The sequence below is a fragment of the Heterodontus francisci genome, chromosome 3 (genome assembly GCF_036365525.1).
Source record: "Heterodontus francisci isolate sHetFra1 chromosome 3, sHetFra1.hap1, whole genome shotgun sequence".
Taxonomy (NCBI): Eukaryota; Metazoa; Chordata; class Chondrichthyes; order Heterodontiformes; family Heterodontidae; genus Heterodontus; species Heterodontus francisci.
Window position 1 is genome coordinate 133,197,873 of NC_090373.1, and position 16,850 is coordinate 133,214,722.

General features: G+C 41.4%; 1 protein-coding gene across 6 annotated transcripts in view; it reads left to right on the plus strand.

Annotated features, from left to right (window-relative positions):
• snx17 (sorting nexin 17) overlaps positions 1-16,850 on the plus strand; it is a 112,833-nt gene that overhangs the window by 17,241 nt on the left and 78,742 nt on the right. For all 6 annotated transcript variants that reach the window (XR_010972049.1, XM_068026045.1, XM_068026048.1 and 3 more), the window contains exons 2-5: positions 5,406-5,480; positions 5,667-5,784; positions 12,010-12,074; positions 13,499-13,609. Coding sequence is in view for 5 of the 6 variants with exons in the window: in XM_068026045.1 (XP_067882146.1) it covers positions 5,406-5,480; positions 5,667-5,784; positions 12,010-12,074; positions 13,499-13,609 (369 nt within the window). In the remaining variant the exon portion in view is untranslated. The remainder of the gene's footprint in view (positions 1-5,405; positions 5,481-5,666; positions 5,785-12,009; positions 12,075-13,498; positions 13,610-16,850) is intronic.

Below are 16,850 nucleotides of genomic sequence, written 5' to 3' on the forward strand. Positions count from 1 at the left end.
CGAGTTTATCCAGCCTCTCCTCATAGCTAATGCCCTCCAGACCAGGCAACATCCTGGTAAACCTCCTCTGTACCCTCTCCAAAGCCTCCACGTCCTTCTGGTAGTGTGGCAACCAGAATTGTACACAGTATTCTAAGTGTGGCTTAACTAAGGTTCTGTATAGCTGCAACATGACTTGCCAATTTTTATACTCTATGCCCCGACCGATGAAGGCAAGCATGCCGTATGCCTTCTTGACTACCTTATCCACCTGCGTTGCCACCTGTGGACCTGTACGCCCAGATCTCTCTGCCTGTCAATACTCCTAAGGGTTCTGCCATTTACTGTATACCTCCCACCTGCATTAGACCTTCCAAAGTGCATTACCTCACATTTGTCTGGATTAAACTCCATCTGCCATTTCTCCGCCCAAGTCTCCAACCGATCTATATCCTGCTGTATCCTCTGACAATCCTCATCATTATCCGCAACTCCACCAACCTTTGTGTCGTCCGCAAACTTGCTAATCAGACCAGCTACATTTTCCTCCAAATCATTTATATATACTACAAACAGCAAAGGTCCCAGCACTGATCCCTGTGGGACACCACTAGTCACATCCCTCCATTCAGAAAAACACCCATCCACTGTTAGCCTCTGTCTTCTGTGACTGAGCCAGTTCTGTATCCATCTTGCCAGCTCACCTCTGATCCCGTGTGACTTCACCCTTTGCACCAGTCTGCCATGCGGGGTTTTACTGAAGTCCATATAGACAACATCCACTGCCCTTCCCTCATCAATCATCTTCGTCACTTCCTCAAAAAACTCAATCAAATTAGTAAGACACGACCTCCCCTTCACAAAACCATGCTGTCTCTCGCTAATAAGTTTGTTTGTTTCCAAATGGGAGTAAATCGTGTTCCGAAGAATCCTCTCTAATAGTTTCCCCACCACTGACTTAAGGCTCACCAGCCTATAATTTCCTGGATTATCCTTACCACCCTTATTAAACAAAGGAACAACATTGGCTATTCTCCAGTCCTCTGGGACCTCACCTGTAGCCAATGAGGATGCGAAGATTTCTGTCAAGGCCCCAGCTATTTCTTCCCTTGCCACCCTCAGTATTCTAGGGTAGATCCCATCAGGCCCTGGGGACTTATCTACCTTAATGCTTTGCAAGACACCCAACAGCTCCTCCTTTTTGGTAATGAGAATTCTGAGGAAAAGATTTGACCTGAAATGTCAACTGGCTGACTTATTTCTCCATAAATGCAGCCTGAGCTGTCTTTTTTTAGCTTTTTCTGTTTGTTTACAAAATGGTTTGTGTTAGTTGATATACCACTTATTGTGTTATCAATAAAAAAAAGTTGCTTGGCAGAAGTTGTTGAAGTACAAAATGTACTTCTTTCACCCTAGTAAATATTTTTGATTTGTCCTCGATGCTGCTAATTGTGACCAAACTAACCATCAACTTTTATCTTTTTCTGGCATTGACGATTTAGCTCATAGTGAAATGGGTCTTTTACTACACAAACTTACAGAAAAGATATTGGCAGCTACCCTTGTTTCATTCCTAACCCCATCCAAATTTCCTCCCTCGTCCTGCACACACACTCATGTGGAGTGTTTCTGTGACAGTCCTCCAGTATATCACCCAAGTAGTCTTTTCTCATTGGAGACGAGAAATAAGTTAGATGTAAGAAATCAAATGAAGGTCAGAAATGTGAGGTGCTAGCCTTTTTGTTTCTTTTAGGTGCTGACCACTTGTGTATTTACAACTTTTTCTACTTTGTCTTGGTGTTGTGTATGTGCTGAAGTAATATTGGCCAATTACATGACTGCAGGGCATCACTTAATAAGCCTGACCTGTTTTCAGCTGCTATCCAAATATGTATGCCTCCCAGTTGGGGATCACTGGCTCATTAATAGTAGTGGGAGCTCTATTTTTGCGACCTTAGCCCAAGGTACTAAAATGTTGCATTATCCAACAACTGCTATAGCAAAGATCAGCACAGATTGGAAGTCAGACTTGGGACTTTTTTGGCATTGTGACATAAGCTTTGAAAAACAGGCATGACAAATGTAGTGCCTTTACCCACTACATTTATTTCAATCTTTTGGACTGTTCAGATACTTGTTCATGTTATGACTTGTCAAATGTACATAAAAGGAATCATTGAATTTTGCAGAAGGTCATTTGGCCAATCTCATCTACGTTGCCACTGGAAGAACTATTTAGTCACATTTCACTGTCCATTTCCCCATACCCTTTTACATTTTTTCCCAGTATTTATCCATTATCCTTTTTAAAAGTTGTTGGGGACTGTTTCCCCATTTACCTTTTCTTGCTTTCTTTATATATACACACACATGCACTTTTTAAAAAAAAAAATGGACTGACTTCTTTATTTGGTGGTCTTTAAACTTATGACTTCAAATTACAATTCATCGATCAATGGAAATAGCTTTCCCCCAACATATTTTATTCCAACCCCTCAAACTGTTCAACACCTGTGTTGAATGCCCTCTTATCTCCTCTGTTGTAGTAAAAAGAGCCTCGCTTTCTCAAGTCTCCTTCATAAATAAAGTCTCTCACCTAGTATCATAGTGAACCTCTGTACCATTTTCCATTGGCTTGACACCCTTCCTAAAGTTCAGCACCCATAACTGGACGCACTGTTTTAATACAGTGAAGTGCATAATCTAACCACACCAAGTTGTGTGAAAGTGAATTCAGGAAATGTAGCAACTTGTGGTCTGGGGGAAAAAAAAATTGGTTTCATTTTAACAAAACTCATTTGCTTTAATGGAAGGGAACCTACGACCTGTATTTGGTCTGACCTACATGTGACTCCGGTCCTACGTTACATAGCTGAATCTCTCATCCCTCTAATGTGACTTAGCAGGTAAATATGCAGATAGAAACAGGCATGACAAAGCACAGTAAAGGCCCCATCACCATTTCATGACAACTAGGGATTCTCAGGAAGGCGGTATTGCCAACATGGTGATTTAAAAAAAAAGTTAGCATAACCAGTAATTTGTATAAGTCTGCATCTATTCCTTGTATGAAAAACTGTTTTGAAACATATTTGCAAATTGTACTGGTGGCTGCTGTAATAGCTTTCTTTAAAAAAAAAAACAAAATTGAATCAGGTAACATTGTTAAAAATGTTTGATAACTGCAGGAGAATAGAATTTGAAGTAAATAGAAAGCTGCACCAGAAAACCAAAATAGATTACAGATTGTCATATTCCAACTATATGCTCTTCATCGGAGTTCTGCAAAGTTTTTTTTGATTACTGAAGTGAGTGTGCAGGAAAAAAAAAACGCAAGATTGATTCCTCTGAAAATTTAAGACGCAGCTACCTACTATTTATTCATCCAGGAACTTATCAGATGAAGAAGGGAAGTCAAAAGAAAATAAATGGTATAGAATTAGCGAACACTGGTTCAAATGAGGAAAAGGTGATTAGGATTTGTATTGGGAAGTTCTTGATTTTGCTTGTGGCAGAGTATTTGAAGGAATTGTGGCTAGGCAGAGGAGGCAAAAATGTGAACTCATTTAAAGCTGCTTTTATGTTTCTCTTTGGCTCCTGGGTCCAATAAACCAGGTGTCTCACAACCAGCAGCCAGATGAACATAAAACCTCTGCAGTTTTAGACCAGCAGAGAAAAACCTGTTTTACTGGTCTTTGCACAGTTGCTATTATTCTGTCCACTAAAAGTGTGGCACAATTTTGTGCAAGAATTTTCAGAATCCCATTGGTGGTGACACAATATGTGACATGCTGAAGAAACCATGTGGCATTTTGTGCAATTTCGCATATCTGATGATGTAACACAATTCTTTGCACATGAATTTGTGATGGCTACATAGCGCATGCACAACCCTATTGAATATCCCATTTCAAATAGAGACCATGGGAAACTGTAGTGTAAACTTGGAAGAGCTCTAAGCTATTCTACATTATAAAAGGACCTTAAACAGTTTTTTTTTTATTTCCAAAATATACTTTATTCATAAACATCTGTAAAAATTACATTGCCAGACAGTTTCCAAACAGCACCAAAAAATACAAACATTGCAAGGGATATCAGTTTCCTTCAATACTCTCATGAGTTTCTTCCCAACCCTTCCGTTTCACAATTGTCATGTCAATTACAGTTTTACATTTACAGCAATTGAGAATATTAACGATACAGTTCGAGGGGTTTCCCATGGATCCAGCCCCTCAGTCCAGCTTGGTGGGGGAACCTTACACTGTGGTCTTTCCCCATTGAGCCTTTGCTGCGGCTGCCCCAAGCTTTAGTGCGTCCCTCAGCACGTAGTCCTGGACCTTGGAATGTGCCAGTCTGCAACATTCGGTGGTGGACAACTCTTTGTACTGGAAGACCAGCAAGTTTCGGGCAGACCAAAGGGTGTCTTTCACCGAATTGATAGTCCTCCAGCAGCAGTTGATGTTTGTCTCGGTGTGCGTCCCTGGGAACAGCCCGTAGAGCACAGACTCCTGTGTTACAGAGCTGCTTGGGATGAACCTTGACAAAAACCACTGCATCTCTTTCCACACCTGCTTTGCAAAGGCACATTCCAAGAGGAGGTGGGCGACCGTCTCTTCCCCACCACAGCCAACGCGGGGGCACTGTGCGGAGGGGGCGAGACTTCGGGTGTGCATGAAGGATCTGACGGGGAGGGCCCTTCTCACCACCAGCCAAGCTACGTCTTGGTGCTTGTTTGAAAGTTCTGGTGATGAGGCATTCCGCCAAATGACTTTGACGGTCTGCTCGGGGAACCATCCGACAGGATCCACCGTTTCCTTTTCCCGTAGGGCCTTGAGGACATTCCGTGCAGACCACTGCCTGATGGACCGGTGGTCAAAGGTGTTTTCCCGCAGAAACTGCTCCACGAAGGATAGGTGTGCTGTGTTTGTTGTGGGGAGGGGAGGAGAGAAATTAGGTTATTTCCACATAGATGAACTGAGTTAGATTGAATGCACTTCCTCATGATATGTCTTGTAATGACAAATGATGTTGCCACTGGCAATAAACATTCTTCCCTTTTTTGTTTTAAATATTTGCGATTCTGAGGGGAAGCAAAATTAATGTTCTTGCTGTCCTGTTTTTGAGACAAAGTGGCAGGAGTGCCAGAAGGACATGCAAATTTAACTTTTGTATTCAAGTAACACTAGGTAGGGCTACCACGTATGGAATATAAAATGTTATCACTTAATAACAGCTCAATAAAGATTACATGCAAATATATTCTTTGGTATAATTCCAGTGTTTGGGAAAGAGGGATTGCTCAGCAAGAACATTGAGGAGGTTGTGCAGATGGCTGGCAATATGTGAAAACAAAGATGTTACTTTGAAATTAAGTCCAGATCATTCTGATAGGAAGTATATTAACTCTAATTTTACTGTTTCAGGCCTATAATATTCATGTGAATGGAGTGCTGCACTGTCGAGTGCGATACAGTCAACTCTATGGATTGCATGAGCAGGTGGGTTTTATTATTTGCAATTGTAAGGAATGATTTAAGAGAATGGCAAATAGTGTTTTTCCTGAGATGATCAGAATCAAAATGTTTTGGTGCTATTATCTAGATACAAGACTACACAAATGTTTCTGAAAACTTCAGTTTTCAATGGGTTCTACATCTTATGTATGGTTATGCATTTTCTTTCAGCTGAGAAAAGAATATGGGACCAATATACTTCCTCACTTTCCTCCTAAAAAGATTTTCACATTAACGGCTGCAGAGGTAGAACAACGTAGAGAACAATTAGAGAAGTACATTCAGAGTGGTAAGAACATGTTAACCAGTTCCTTTTTAATCTGTAATTCAAATCAAAATTAGCAATTTAAGGGAACAGTAAAAGTTACTGCACTCGTGAAATTCAGCACTAGTTGCTACACAACACCATGGAGGGTATCCCTCAATGTGAAGACGGGATTTCGTCTCCACGAGGACTGTGTGGTGGTCGCGCCTACCAACACTGTCACGGACAGAAGAATTTGCGACAAAAGTTACTGCGCTTGATAGCAAGCCCGAGCAACATTGATGTCTATGGGAATTGGGGGGGTGGTGGGGTGCAGCTCTCCTTGTTGGACTCATACCTGGCACAAAGAAAGACAGTTGTGGTTGTTGGAGGTCAATCATCTCAACCCCAAGGCATCACTGTGTTCCTAGGGTAGTGTCCGAGGCCCAACCGTCTTGAGCTGCTTCATCAACATAATGTCAGAAGTGGGGATGTTTACTGCTGATTGCACAGTGTTCTGTACCAGTCGCAAATCCTCAGATAATGAAGCAGACTGTGCCTACACGCAGCAAGACCTGGACAATGTTCAGGTTTGGGCTGATAAGTGACAAATAACATTAGCGCCACACAACTGACGGGCAGTGACCATCTTCAACAAGAGAGAATCTAACCATCTCCCCTTGATGTTCAGTGGTATAGCCGTCGCTGAATCCCCCACGATCAACATCCTGGGGGTTACCGTTGTCCAGAAACTTAACTAGACAAGCCATATAAATACTGTGGCTATAGTGCAGGTCAAAGGCTGGGAATTCTGTGGCAAGTAACTCAACCTCCTGACACCCTTCAGTCACTGTCACTGGGTCAAAATCCTGGAACTCCCTCCCTAACAGCAGTGTGGGTGTATTTACACCACAAGGACTGCAAGGGTTCAAGAATGCAGCTCACTGCCTCATTCTCGAGGGTAATTGGGAAGGGAAATAAAATTACCAGCAATGCTTACATCCCAAGAATGAATTTTAATAAAATCTAAAGGAATGTCAATTATAAATGGCTTCTGAATGAAAGTGGATTCACTGAGTTCAATTTGGATCTTGGGTTAGGGATGAAGTTAATGTTTTTTCTTCAAAAGACTATCGGGGAAAGTCTGTTCCCTCTCCTTTGGCCTAGTCCTTCTTTGTTGCATTATTTTAAAGATAATATTTTACTTTCAAGTTCTTGTTTTGACCCACTTCATTATTTTTATTTTTATCTATTTCTCCCACTCCCCTTCCCTATCCCAAATGCATATGTACAATTTTAATAGTTGAAGATGAATCTTGTATTTATTACTGCTACTTGCTTGACCTCATGCTTGGAGTTAAATTCTCATTCACTCATTGCTGCAGCTTGATGGTCTGCAGAACATTTTCTAGATATCACTTATGCATGTTTATGCTGCAAAGGCAGATAAAACTTAATGTGCATGTCACCTCAAACCTTACCCTATTATTGGAATGACTTTACTCATTATTTGCTTCTGCCATGGCAATCACTGATCAGTTGTTTGAACGAGGGTTTAAAAGAAATTTGTATTTAGCATCGTACTTTGCATGGAGGTTCTACATGAATTAATGTCAGGTTTTTTTTTGCTGTTTCTTTTCTTCAGCCCTTCCCTTCTATTCTCCAACTGAGGGGGTTCTCATAAAGATATTTCAACGCTTTTGCTGCCCTTGAGTTATCAACAGATGCTCAGGTGTAGCAGAGCTCTGAAAATAAATTGCTTGAAGATTTTTTTAAAAATCAATATTCAGTGAGGCAGTGGGATAGAATCTAGTGCTAGTTGAATCATGACAGTATTCTTGTCCTTTTCAATGGGCCAACTACCTGCAGTAGGTCAATTTGACATTGAAGATTGTTATGGGCAGGTGAACACCAGAATTAGCAAGAATAGGCCATTAGGCCCCTCGAACCTGCTCCACCATTCAGTTATATCATGGCTGATCTGATTGGCCTCAACTCCACTTACCTTTCTGCCCTCCCCCCTCCCCCCATAACCCTTGTCGATCAAAAATCTAATTCAGCCTTGAATATATTCAATGAGCCAGCCTCCACTGCTCTCTGGGGAAGAGAGTTCCACAGGCTAACGACCTTCTGAGAGATAAAAACCACATCTCCATCTTAAATGGGCAACCCCTTTTATTTTTAAACTTGTATCCCCTAGTTCGAGTCTTTCCCACAAGGCGAAACCACTTTTCAGCATCCACTCTGTCAAGTTCCCTCAAGATCTTGTATGTTTCAATAAAATCACCTCTCATTCTTCTAAACTGCAGTGGATATAGGCCCAACCTGCTTAACCTTTCCTCCTAAGATAACTTCTTCATCCCAGGAATCAGTCAAGTGAACCTTTTCTGAAGTACTTCTAAGGCAATTCCATCCTTTAAGGAAACCAAAACTGTACACTATACTTCAGATGCGGTCTAATTCAGGTCCTGTACAGCTGTAACAACACTTCCTTACTTTTATCTTCGATTTTCCCCTTGCAATAAACTGCAACATTCCATTTGCCTTCCTAATCACTTGCTGTACCTGCATACTAACTTTTTGTGTTTCACGTACCAGGACACCCAGATCCCTCTATACCTCCAGAGTTCTGTAATCTCTCGCCATTTAAATAATATACTGCTTTTCTATTCCTCCTGCCAAAGTGGATAGGTTCACATTTTCCCACATTATACTGCACCTGCGAATTTTTTTCCCTTTCACTTAACCTATCTAAATACCTTTGTAGACCGTGTCTGCTTGATAGCTTACTTTCCTACCTATCTTTGTTTCATGAGCAAATTTAGCTACCATAAATTTGTCCCTTTATCCAAATCGTTGATATAGATTGTAAATAATTGAGGCCCCAGCACTGAGCCCTGTGGCACTCCATTAGTGATGGGTTGCCAACCCAAAAATGACCCATTTATCCCTACTCTGCTTCCTATTAGCTAATCAATCCTCTGTCCATGCTACTATGTTACCCCTTACACGATGCGTTCTTATTTTGTGTAGTAAATTTTGATCTGACACTTTATTGAATGCCTTTTGGAAAAGTACATCACATGGACAGGTTCCCCTTCACCAGCTTGCTTGTTACTTCCTCAAAGAGCTCTAACAAATTAGTCAAACATGATTTCTTTTTCACAAAACCATGTTGGCTCTTCCTGATTTGTATTTTCTAAATGACCCATTACCATTGTTATGGACAGATGAGAAATGGCGTGGCTGGTTTCCACTGGTCACCTTCCAACTGGCCAGTGTTTTTGTCTAACTCATGTTTCAGCCCCTGTATTTTGTTGGCCAAATAAACAGTGACAGGTTTTCTCTAAGTTTAAAACTGAAGATTAAATATTTATTAAACTATAATCACCCAAAATGTTCACACCACCCACGCACACATTCACTCTCCCTCTTGCACGCTCAAGAAAAGGTTCAAGGTAAAGGGTAAGAAGCGTTAAGAGTTCAAGGTGTTAAAGTCTGCTGTTTTCAGGGAGAAACCTGTGGGACCCTCCTTGGAAGGTCAGTTTTTCAAGTTGCAGGCCTGTTTGGCTATCTTGTCCTTGCTGAGTTGCTGAAGTCTCTTGGCAGTCAACAATTCAGTTTAAAGACAGTGCTGGTGTTTTTTTAGTTCAATTTTCAGAGGTGGAGGAGTTGTTCAAAAGACACTCATTTCTCTGTTGCAGTTGGCTGCCAACTTGTCTCAGCAGGGTTAAGCTGTCTTAGACAGAATTGATCTCGTCTACCTTTCCTTCCTTTCCTCTGTCTCTCTTTCCACTGTGTGTTGGAATTCAAGACTGCTTTCAATGTTCTCTCTTTGGCTGGAGATCTGAGACAGACTGTTCTAATGACTGACTGACTTTGTTCTCCAAAAAGGTTACCTTTAAAGGTCAATTCACAGTGTTCGCGTTGTCCATGTGATTTTAGGTTTCCACTTCCTGAAGGGCTATTCAATAACTTCTGATTTCAGCCCATTTTGATAAGATGAGGGATGTTCCCACCTTTATTGTCATTGTAGCCAGAGATGGAGCATCTGCTAATGCCTTTGTTTTAGCTCACTTTGTGCATGGCTCGCATCCCTCTGTGATGAGCTGTTTCATTACAATGCAGATGGAGTTAGTTTGTTTTAGCAGACACGAATCTGTATTTCAGTGCAGATGAAGTTACGTGTCATGTGACTGTCCGACATGTTGAAGGCAAGTGTACCAGTCTTTTAATTTGTTTTTTGTAACTCCACTTTATTTTAGTATTTCTGTTGCTGCACTTCATGAACGTGACACCTTCTTAATAATAGATCCGCATGCCTGACACACAACTCCCAAAACAAGCTTTCTACTCCGAGCTCCGTCACGGCAAGAGGTTACCACGAGGGCAGGTGTAACGCTACAAGGATGTCCTTAAAGTCTCCCTGAAAAAATGTGACATCTCAACTGTTCATGGGAATCTCTTGCCCGAGACCTCCCAAAATGAAGAAGGATCCGCGAAGGCGCCAGCCAGTTTGAATAACATTGACATGCCCAGGCAGTGACCAAGCACAACGGCAACAGAAGTGTTTTGAAATTCGAGCATCCCATTCACTCGCCTCACCAAACACCACCTGCCCCACCTGTGCCAGAGTGTGCGGATCTAGAATTGGACTATTCAGTCACCTAAGGACCCAGAAACCTGGAGTGGAAGAAAGTCATCCTCATTCCCAAGGGACTGCCTAAGAAGAAGAATAGATTCTTGTGTTTTCCCTATGACAGATGTTAGGCTAATTGGACTATAGTTTCCTGCTTTCTCTCTTCCTCCTTTCTTGAATAGAGGTGTGATATTTGCCATTTTTTTTTTTTTCCAATCGATTTGGACCTTTGCAGAATCAAGGGAATATTGGAAGATCACAAACATTGCATCTTCTACCTCTGCAGCCACTTCTTTTAAGACCCGAGGATGCAGACCATCAGGTCCAGGGGACTTGTCAGTCTTTAGTTCTAATAGTTTTCCCAGTGACTGCCCTTGACATCAAGGCAGCATTTGACCGAATATGGCATCAAGGAATCAGTGGGAATTGGGAGGGGAACGCTTAGTAAGCTGGAATTGCACCTAGCACAAAGGAAGATGATTGTGGTTGTTGGCGTTCAATCATCTAAGCTCTAGGACATGACTGCTGGAGTTCCTCAGGGTAGTGTCCTAGGCCCAACCATCTTCAGCTGCTTCATCAATGACCTTCCTTCAGTCATAAGGTCAAAAGTGGGGATGTTCACTGATGATTGCACAATGCTCAGCACCATTCGCGACTGCTCAGATACTGAAGCAGTCCGTGTAGAAATGCAGCAAGAGTTGGACAATATGCAGGCTTGGGCTGATAAGTGGCAAGTAACGTTCATGCCACACAAGTGCCAGGCAATGACCATCTTCAGCAAGAGAGAATCTAACCATCTCCCCTTTTGAAATTCAATAGAATTACCATTGCTGAATCCCCCACTAACAACATTCTGTGGGTTGCCATTGACCAGAAATTGAACTGGAGTAGCCATATAAATACCGTGGCTACACGAGCAGGTCAAAAGCTAGGAATCCTACAGCGAGAACTCACTTCCTGACTTCCCAAAGCCTGTCCACCATCTACAAGGCACAAGTCAGGAGTGTGCTGGAATACTGTCTCCACTTGCCTGGATGGGTGCAGCTCCAACAACACTCAAGAAGCTCGACTCTATCCAGGACAAAGCAGACCACTCGATTTGCACCCCATCCACAAACATTCACTCCCTGCAGCACCGACGCACAGTGGCAGCAGTGTGCACCATCTACAAGATGCACTGCAGCAATGCACTAAGGCTCCTTAGACGGCACCTTGCAAACCTGTGACCTTTACCACCTAGAAGGACGGGGGCAGCAGTTGCATAGGAACATCATTTGCAAGTTCCCCTCCAAGCCACACACCATCCAGATTTGGAACCTTATCGCCGTTCCTTCACTGTCACTGGGTCAAAATCCTGGGATTCCCTTCCTAATAGTACAATGCGTGTACTTACCCTGCAGCATTTCAGGAATGCAGCTCTCCACCACCTTCTCTTGGGCAATTCAGGATGGGCAAGAAATGCTGGCCTAGCCAGCGATGCCCACATTCCTTGAATGAATACAAAAAATAACTTTTAGAATCTCCCAAAACTGATAACCTCTGCATTTATGTCTATTATTTGGGACTTTTTTTTTCTGTACTCCACTTGAGAAAAAGCATTTTGTTAAACTGGCTCTTGTCTTTTATCTTAGTACGCCAAGATTCCTTGCTGGGTGGCAGTGAGGCATTCAACAGCTTTCTGAGAAAAGCTCAACAGGTATGTTGATGCTGTGAATGGCCAAGAATATATCGAAAAGAATGTTAGCACAAAAGGTTGTGTATACTTTTCTTCCTGCCAGATTCCCTCACGAGTGTATGTTAAACAGTGAATTGAATTTGCATCACAGTACTATAAAGGGACCATCTTAATTATTGTGCTGCTTCCTAATGTTAAGAAATGTTCATTTTCCAGTTAATGTGACCTTTGCTGAATTGGTAACATCTTGTTCTCTGGCTGTGAATTCATGCCCAACTCCAGGGTGTACCTACATAACCTAGGCTAGCACTCCAGCATGGTGTTGAAGGCATGCTGCCCTGGCATGTTATGATAAAATGAGCTGTCATCTGCTGTTCAAATGGACTTAAAATAGTGAAATTGTCTTTTTTTTTTAAAAAAAGAGGAGCAGAAAATTTTCTCTCTTGTCTTGGTAAACATTCTCTGCTCAAAGTATCAACAGAAAGATCAATTGGTCATTCTCCATGTTGGCCTTCATGTTATCTTGCGAAAAGCAGCAACCATTTTGTGCAAGATAATTACAGATAAAGACCATTACAGCCCCCTTCATTTCATCCATCCAAGAATGACAAGTCATCCCATTGCTGTATCCAGTTAGTTCTTAAATAACTTGAGATTTTTTATCTCTCCCTTTCTATCTGAAAATCCAGACTTGCATTTTACTGAATTTATAAACTTGTGAATTTGTAAACTTGTGAATTTGTAAACTTGTGAAGCCTTGTCCCACTATACCACAGTGTCAAACTCTAAAAGAAGTATGGTGATACTGTCAAAACAGCTCCATTTTTTTCATGGTCATTGTTTTGTCAACATTAGATCAAAGAATGGAAGAAAAATGAGACATCCTGTGTTTTTCAGTCTTTAACGGTTACTTATCTGTTGTGTCAAGTGACCTGTTTAGCTCATTCACTTTACACTTAAGATAATGCAAAAATAAGTGTAGGAATAGTTTTATTTTCAGCTACTGACATAACTCAAACTAATCCTTACAAATCTGTAAAATATCTGCCAATAATGAGTGCGTGATACTTGCAAAAAGAAGAAAAATGGTGGAGCCTGCATTACTTTTCATGAGTATGATATTTGAAAGTTATCTGAAGAAACAAGTGTTTTTATTTTCAAGTGCTTGCAATAAAGCAAAATTCAATATAGTACTTAGTCTCTGCAGCCAACACACACAATTTTAAAGCTTGATTGTTCCACCAAATGTTCAACTAAACTTATGCAATCATAAATGTAGTAAAAATGTTTAATAAACTGTATTCACTGGTTTGGTTGCATCACTTCACCATTTTTATCAGAGATTGCTCATTTGCTAATTAATATTAAACAGCTGAGTTAATTTATATTTAGAAAATATAGCGGATCTAGCCAGTTTTAATTTCTTAACTTTTTTGGGACTTCAGGAAACTCAACAGATTCCAACGCAAGAAGTACAGCTTGATGTCTACCTATCCAATGGACAGAAAGTCAAAGTCAATATTTTCAGCTCCGATCAGACAGATGATGTGCTGGAGGTAAAATCTACAAATTATATTATGGAATTGCTTGAGCCATTTTCACGAATAAACTTGGATTCTGTCTCCATTTTCTAAATACATTCAAGCTGATAGCCTGAACATTTTTACACTAGCTGTTTGCTAATCAGTATTCAGTTGCACTTACTAGAGAAATTTAGCAGTTATCAACAGTTTGTGTAATTTCTGTCATTCAGTGTTACTAAACTAATGAGAAGTATTTCTGTGGCTCCCCAAATGTTTGAATATTAGCAAATCTTTGATATTCAGGTTTATTAATTGCACTGGAGTATTCTCACTGTGACAAGTGATTTAAATTATTAAAGTGCTAATGTGGTAACTCCTTACATTGTTGAAATACCAACGTTCTTTCACTACTAAGAAAAATGAGAGAAATCTTTAATATCTTAGAACATTAGTCTGAGGATTAGTTTATGAAAGATGCACTAAAACCAAATTGTGCCCAGTTATGCAAAATTGACTTATATTAATGATGGATAGGATCAAAGATAAAACCCAGATTTTTAATCCTAATACTATTGGTATTTTCAAACTTCATTCTGTGTCAGACTCGGGGTAAAGTGGAGAGTCTTTTAAATCCATAAGACACTGTGCATTGTGAAATTAGAGTTCTAAATCATTGCAAGTACTTCATAAAATATATCTTTTTAAATCAAACTTCCATTAGTTTTTTTAAGTATATGCTAAGCCACAAACATTCTATATTGTGAGGTGTACAGAATTAATTCATATTTATGAACCCAAGGTAGATGCAGAAGGAGGCCATGGGCCCAATCTTGGCCCATCCATTCAGAAAGACACTCTTTTCTGCAACTGCCCTACCTATACTTTTTGCTTGATGGCACTTGATTTTTTTTTAAATTCATTTATGGGCCAGCCCAACCCTAACTGCCGTTGAGAAGGATGTGGTGCGCCACCGCCTTTAACCACTGCAATCCATCTGGTGCAGGTACGCTCACAGTGGTGTTAGGAGGGAGTTCCAGGATTTTGATCCAGCTACAGTGAAGGAACAATTATATATTTCCAAGTCAGATGTGTGGCTTGGAGGGAAACATGTAGATGGTGTCCCCATGCATCTGCTGCCCATGTCCTTCTGTTATAGTCAGTCATTTACCGCACAGAAGGAGGCAATTTGCCCATCGAGTCCATACAGGCTCTCCAGAGCTACGCTGTCAGTCCCACTTCTCCAGCTCGATCCTCATAGCCATACTATTTCTCTCAGGCATCCATGCAACTTTCTCTTGAAGTCATTGATCGTCACCGCTTCCACCACTCTTGTGGGCAGTGAGTTCCAAGTCATTACCATGCAAACCATAAAAAGGCGCTTCCTCATATTCCTCCGCATCTTTTGCCCAAAACTTTGAATTTGTGCCCGCTAGTCCTTGTACCATTTGTTAATGGAAACAGCTTTTCCTTGCCTAAGCCTTTAATAATCTTGTATACACTTCTATTAAAACTCCCCTCAACCTACTTTGTTCTAAGGCAAACAAACCCAGATTTTCCAACTAACCTTGTAACTAAAATCTTCCATCCCTGGAACCATTCTGGTAAGTTTCCTCTGCACCCTCATTGATACTCAATTAAACTGATAGGTACAGACATGTCAGGAAATTATAACCGAGTTAGCTGTTAAATTCAATGGCCTGAAAAGTAGGATTGCAGAAAGACAGGCATGCTGACTTCCACAGCCAATTTACCAACAAGCAGAATCTTACAAACGTATTAAAAACAGAAAAAGGCTAGCTGGTCCATTAAGCCTGTCCCATCCCACATGGTGAAATCAATATCTATCTTTAAACCTATCCCACCCTGGCACACTGCCTTCCCTACAGTAACACAATCTTCTGGGAGAGACAAATAAGAGGAAAAAATACGTATGCCAATATGGGAAAAATTCTAGTAAATTCCTCTTAAACCCTACAGATAATTGAGCAAGATCTTGGAGACCATGATTGGTGTCTTGCAACCTTGGGGCGCTCAGATTAAATTAATTGCAATTTTGTGCTATCGCCTTGAGCCCACCAATACAACCTACTCACAAAACAATGGTATCAGCTTAGCTCAGTTGATTGCATTCTCCCATCTGGATCAGAAAAATGTGGTTTTAAAGTCCCACAGCAGAACATTTTAATGTATATCAGGCAGAAACTCCAGAGCAGTACTGAGGGAGACGTTTCAGATAAGGAGTAAAATCAGGGTCCCTGTTTTAACGAACGATAGGTGGTAGAAGTCATTGGTTTGGAAGGTGCTGTCGAAGGAGGCATGCTGAGTTGCTGCAGTGCATCTTGTAGATGGTACACATTCCTAGTTTAAGTAGTGAACTGTATTGATTTTTATTGGGACTTATCAGTAGCTTCAAAAGTAAAGGTAAGGACTTTGTTTGTAGTAGTGTAGGATAGTGTTTGTAGTAGAATAAGGTCCCTAGCGTAATAATTAAAGGGAGTAACCAAGTAATCTAAAAGTAAAGTCATGGCAGGAGAGCTTGCACCCGTGATATGCTCCTCCTGCACTTTGTGGGAAATCAGAGATGCTTCCGGTGTCCCTGACGACCATGTGTGTAATAAGTGTATCCATCTGCAGCTACTCGCATTATGGAGCTGGAGCTGCGGGTGGATTCACTGTGGAGCATCCGCGATGCTGAGATCGTCGTGGATAGCATGTTTAGTGAGGTGGTCACACTGCAGGCAAATGCTGCAAAGGCAGAAAGGGAATGGGTGACCACTAGGCAAAGTAGAGGAAGGCAGGTAGTGCAGGAGTCCCTTGTGGCCATCTCCCTTTCTAACACATATACCGCTTTGGCTATTGGGGGAGATGGCTGAGGGGAAAGCAGCAAGATCCAAATTCATGGCACCATAGGTTGCTCTGCTGCACAGGAGGGAAGGAAGAAGAGTGGCAGAGCTATAGTGATAGGGGATTCAACCGTAAAGGGAACTGACGGGCGTTTCTGCGGATGCAAAAGAAACTCCAGAATGGTATGTTGCCTCCCTGGTGCTAGGGTCAGGATGTCCCTGAGCGGCTGCAGGGCATTGAGGGGGAGGACGAGCAGCCAGTTGTCGTGGTAAATGTCGGTACCAACAACATAGGTTTTTTGAAAAAAAAAGGATGAGGTCCTACAGGCTGAAGATAGGGAGTTAGGACATAAATTTAAAATGTAGGACCTCAAAGGTAGTAATCTCAGGATTACTACCAGTGCCACATGCTAGTGAGAGCAGAAGTAGCA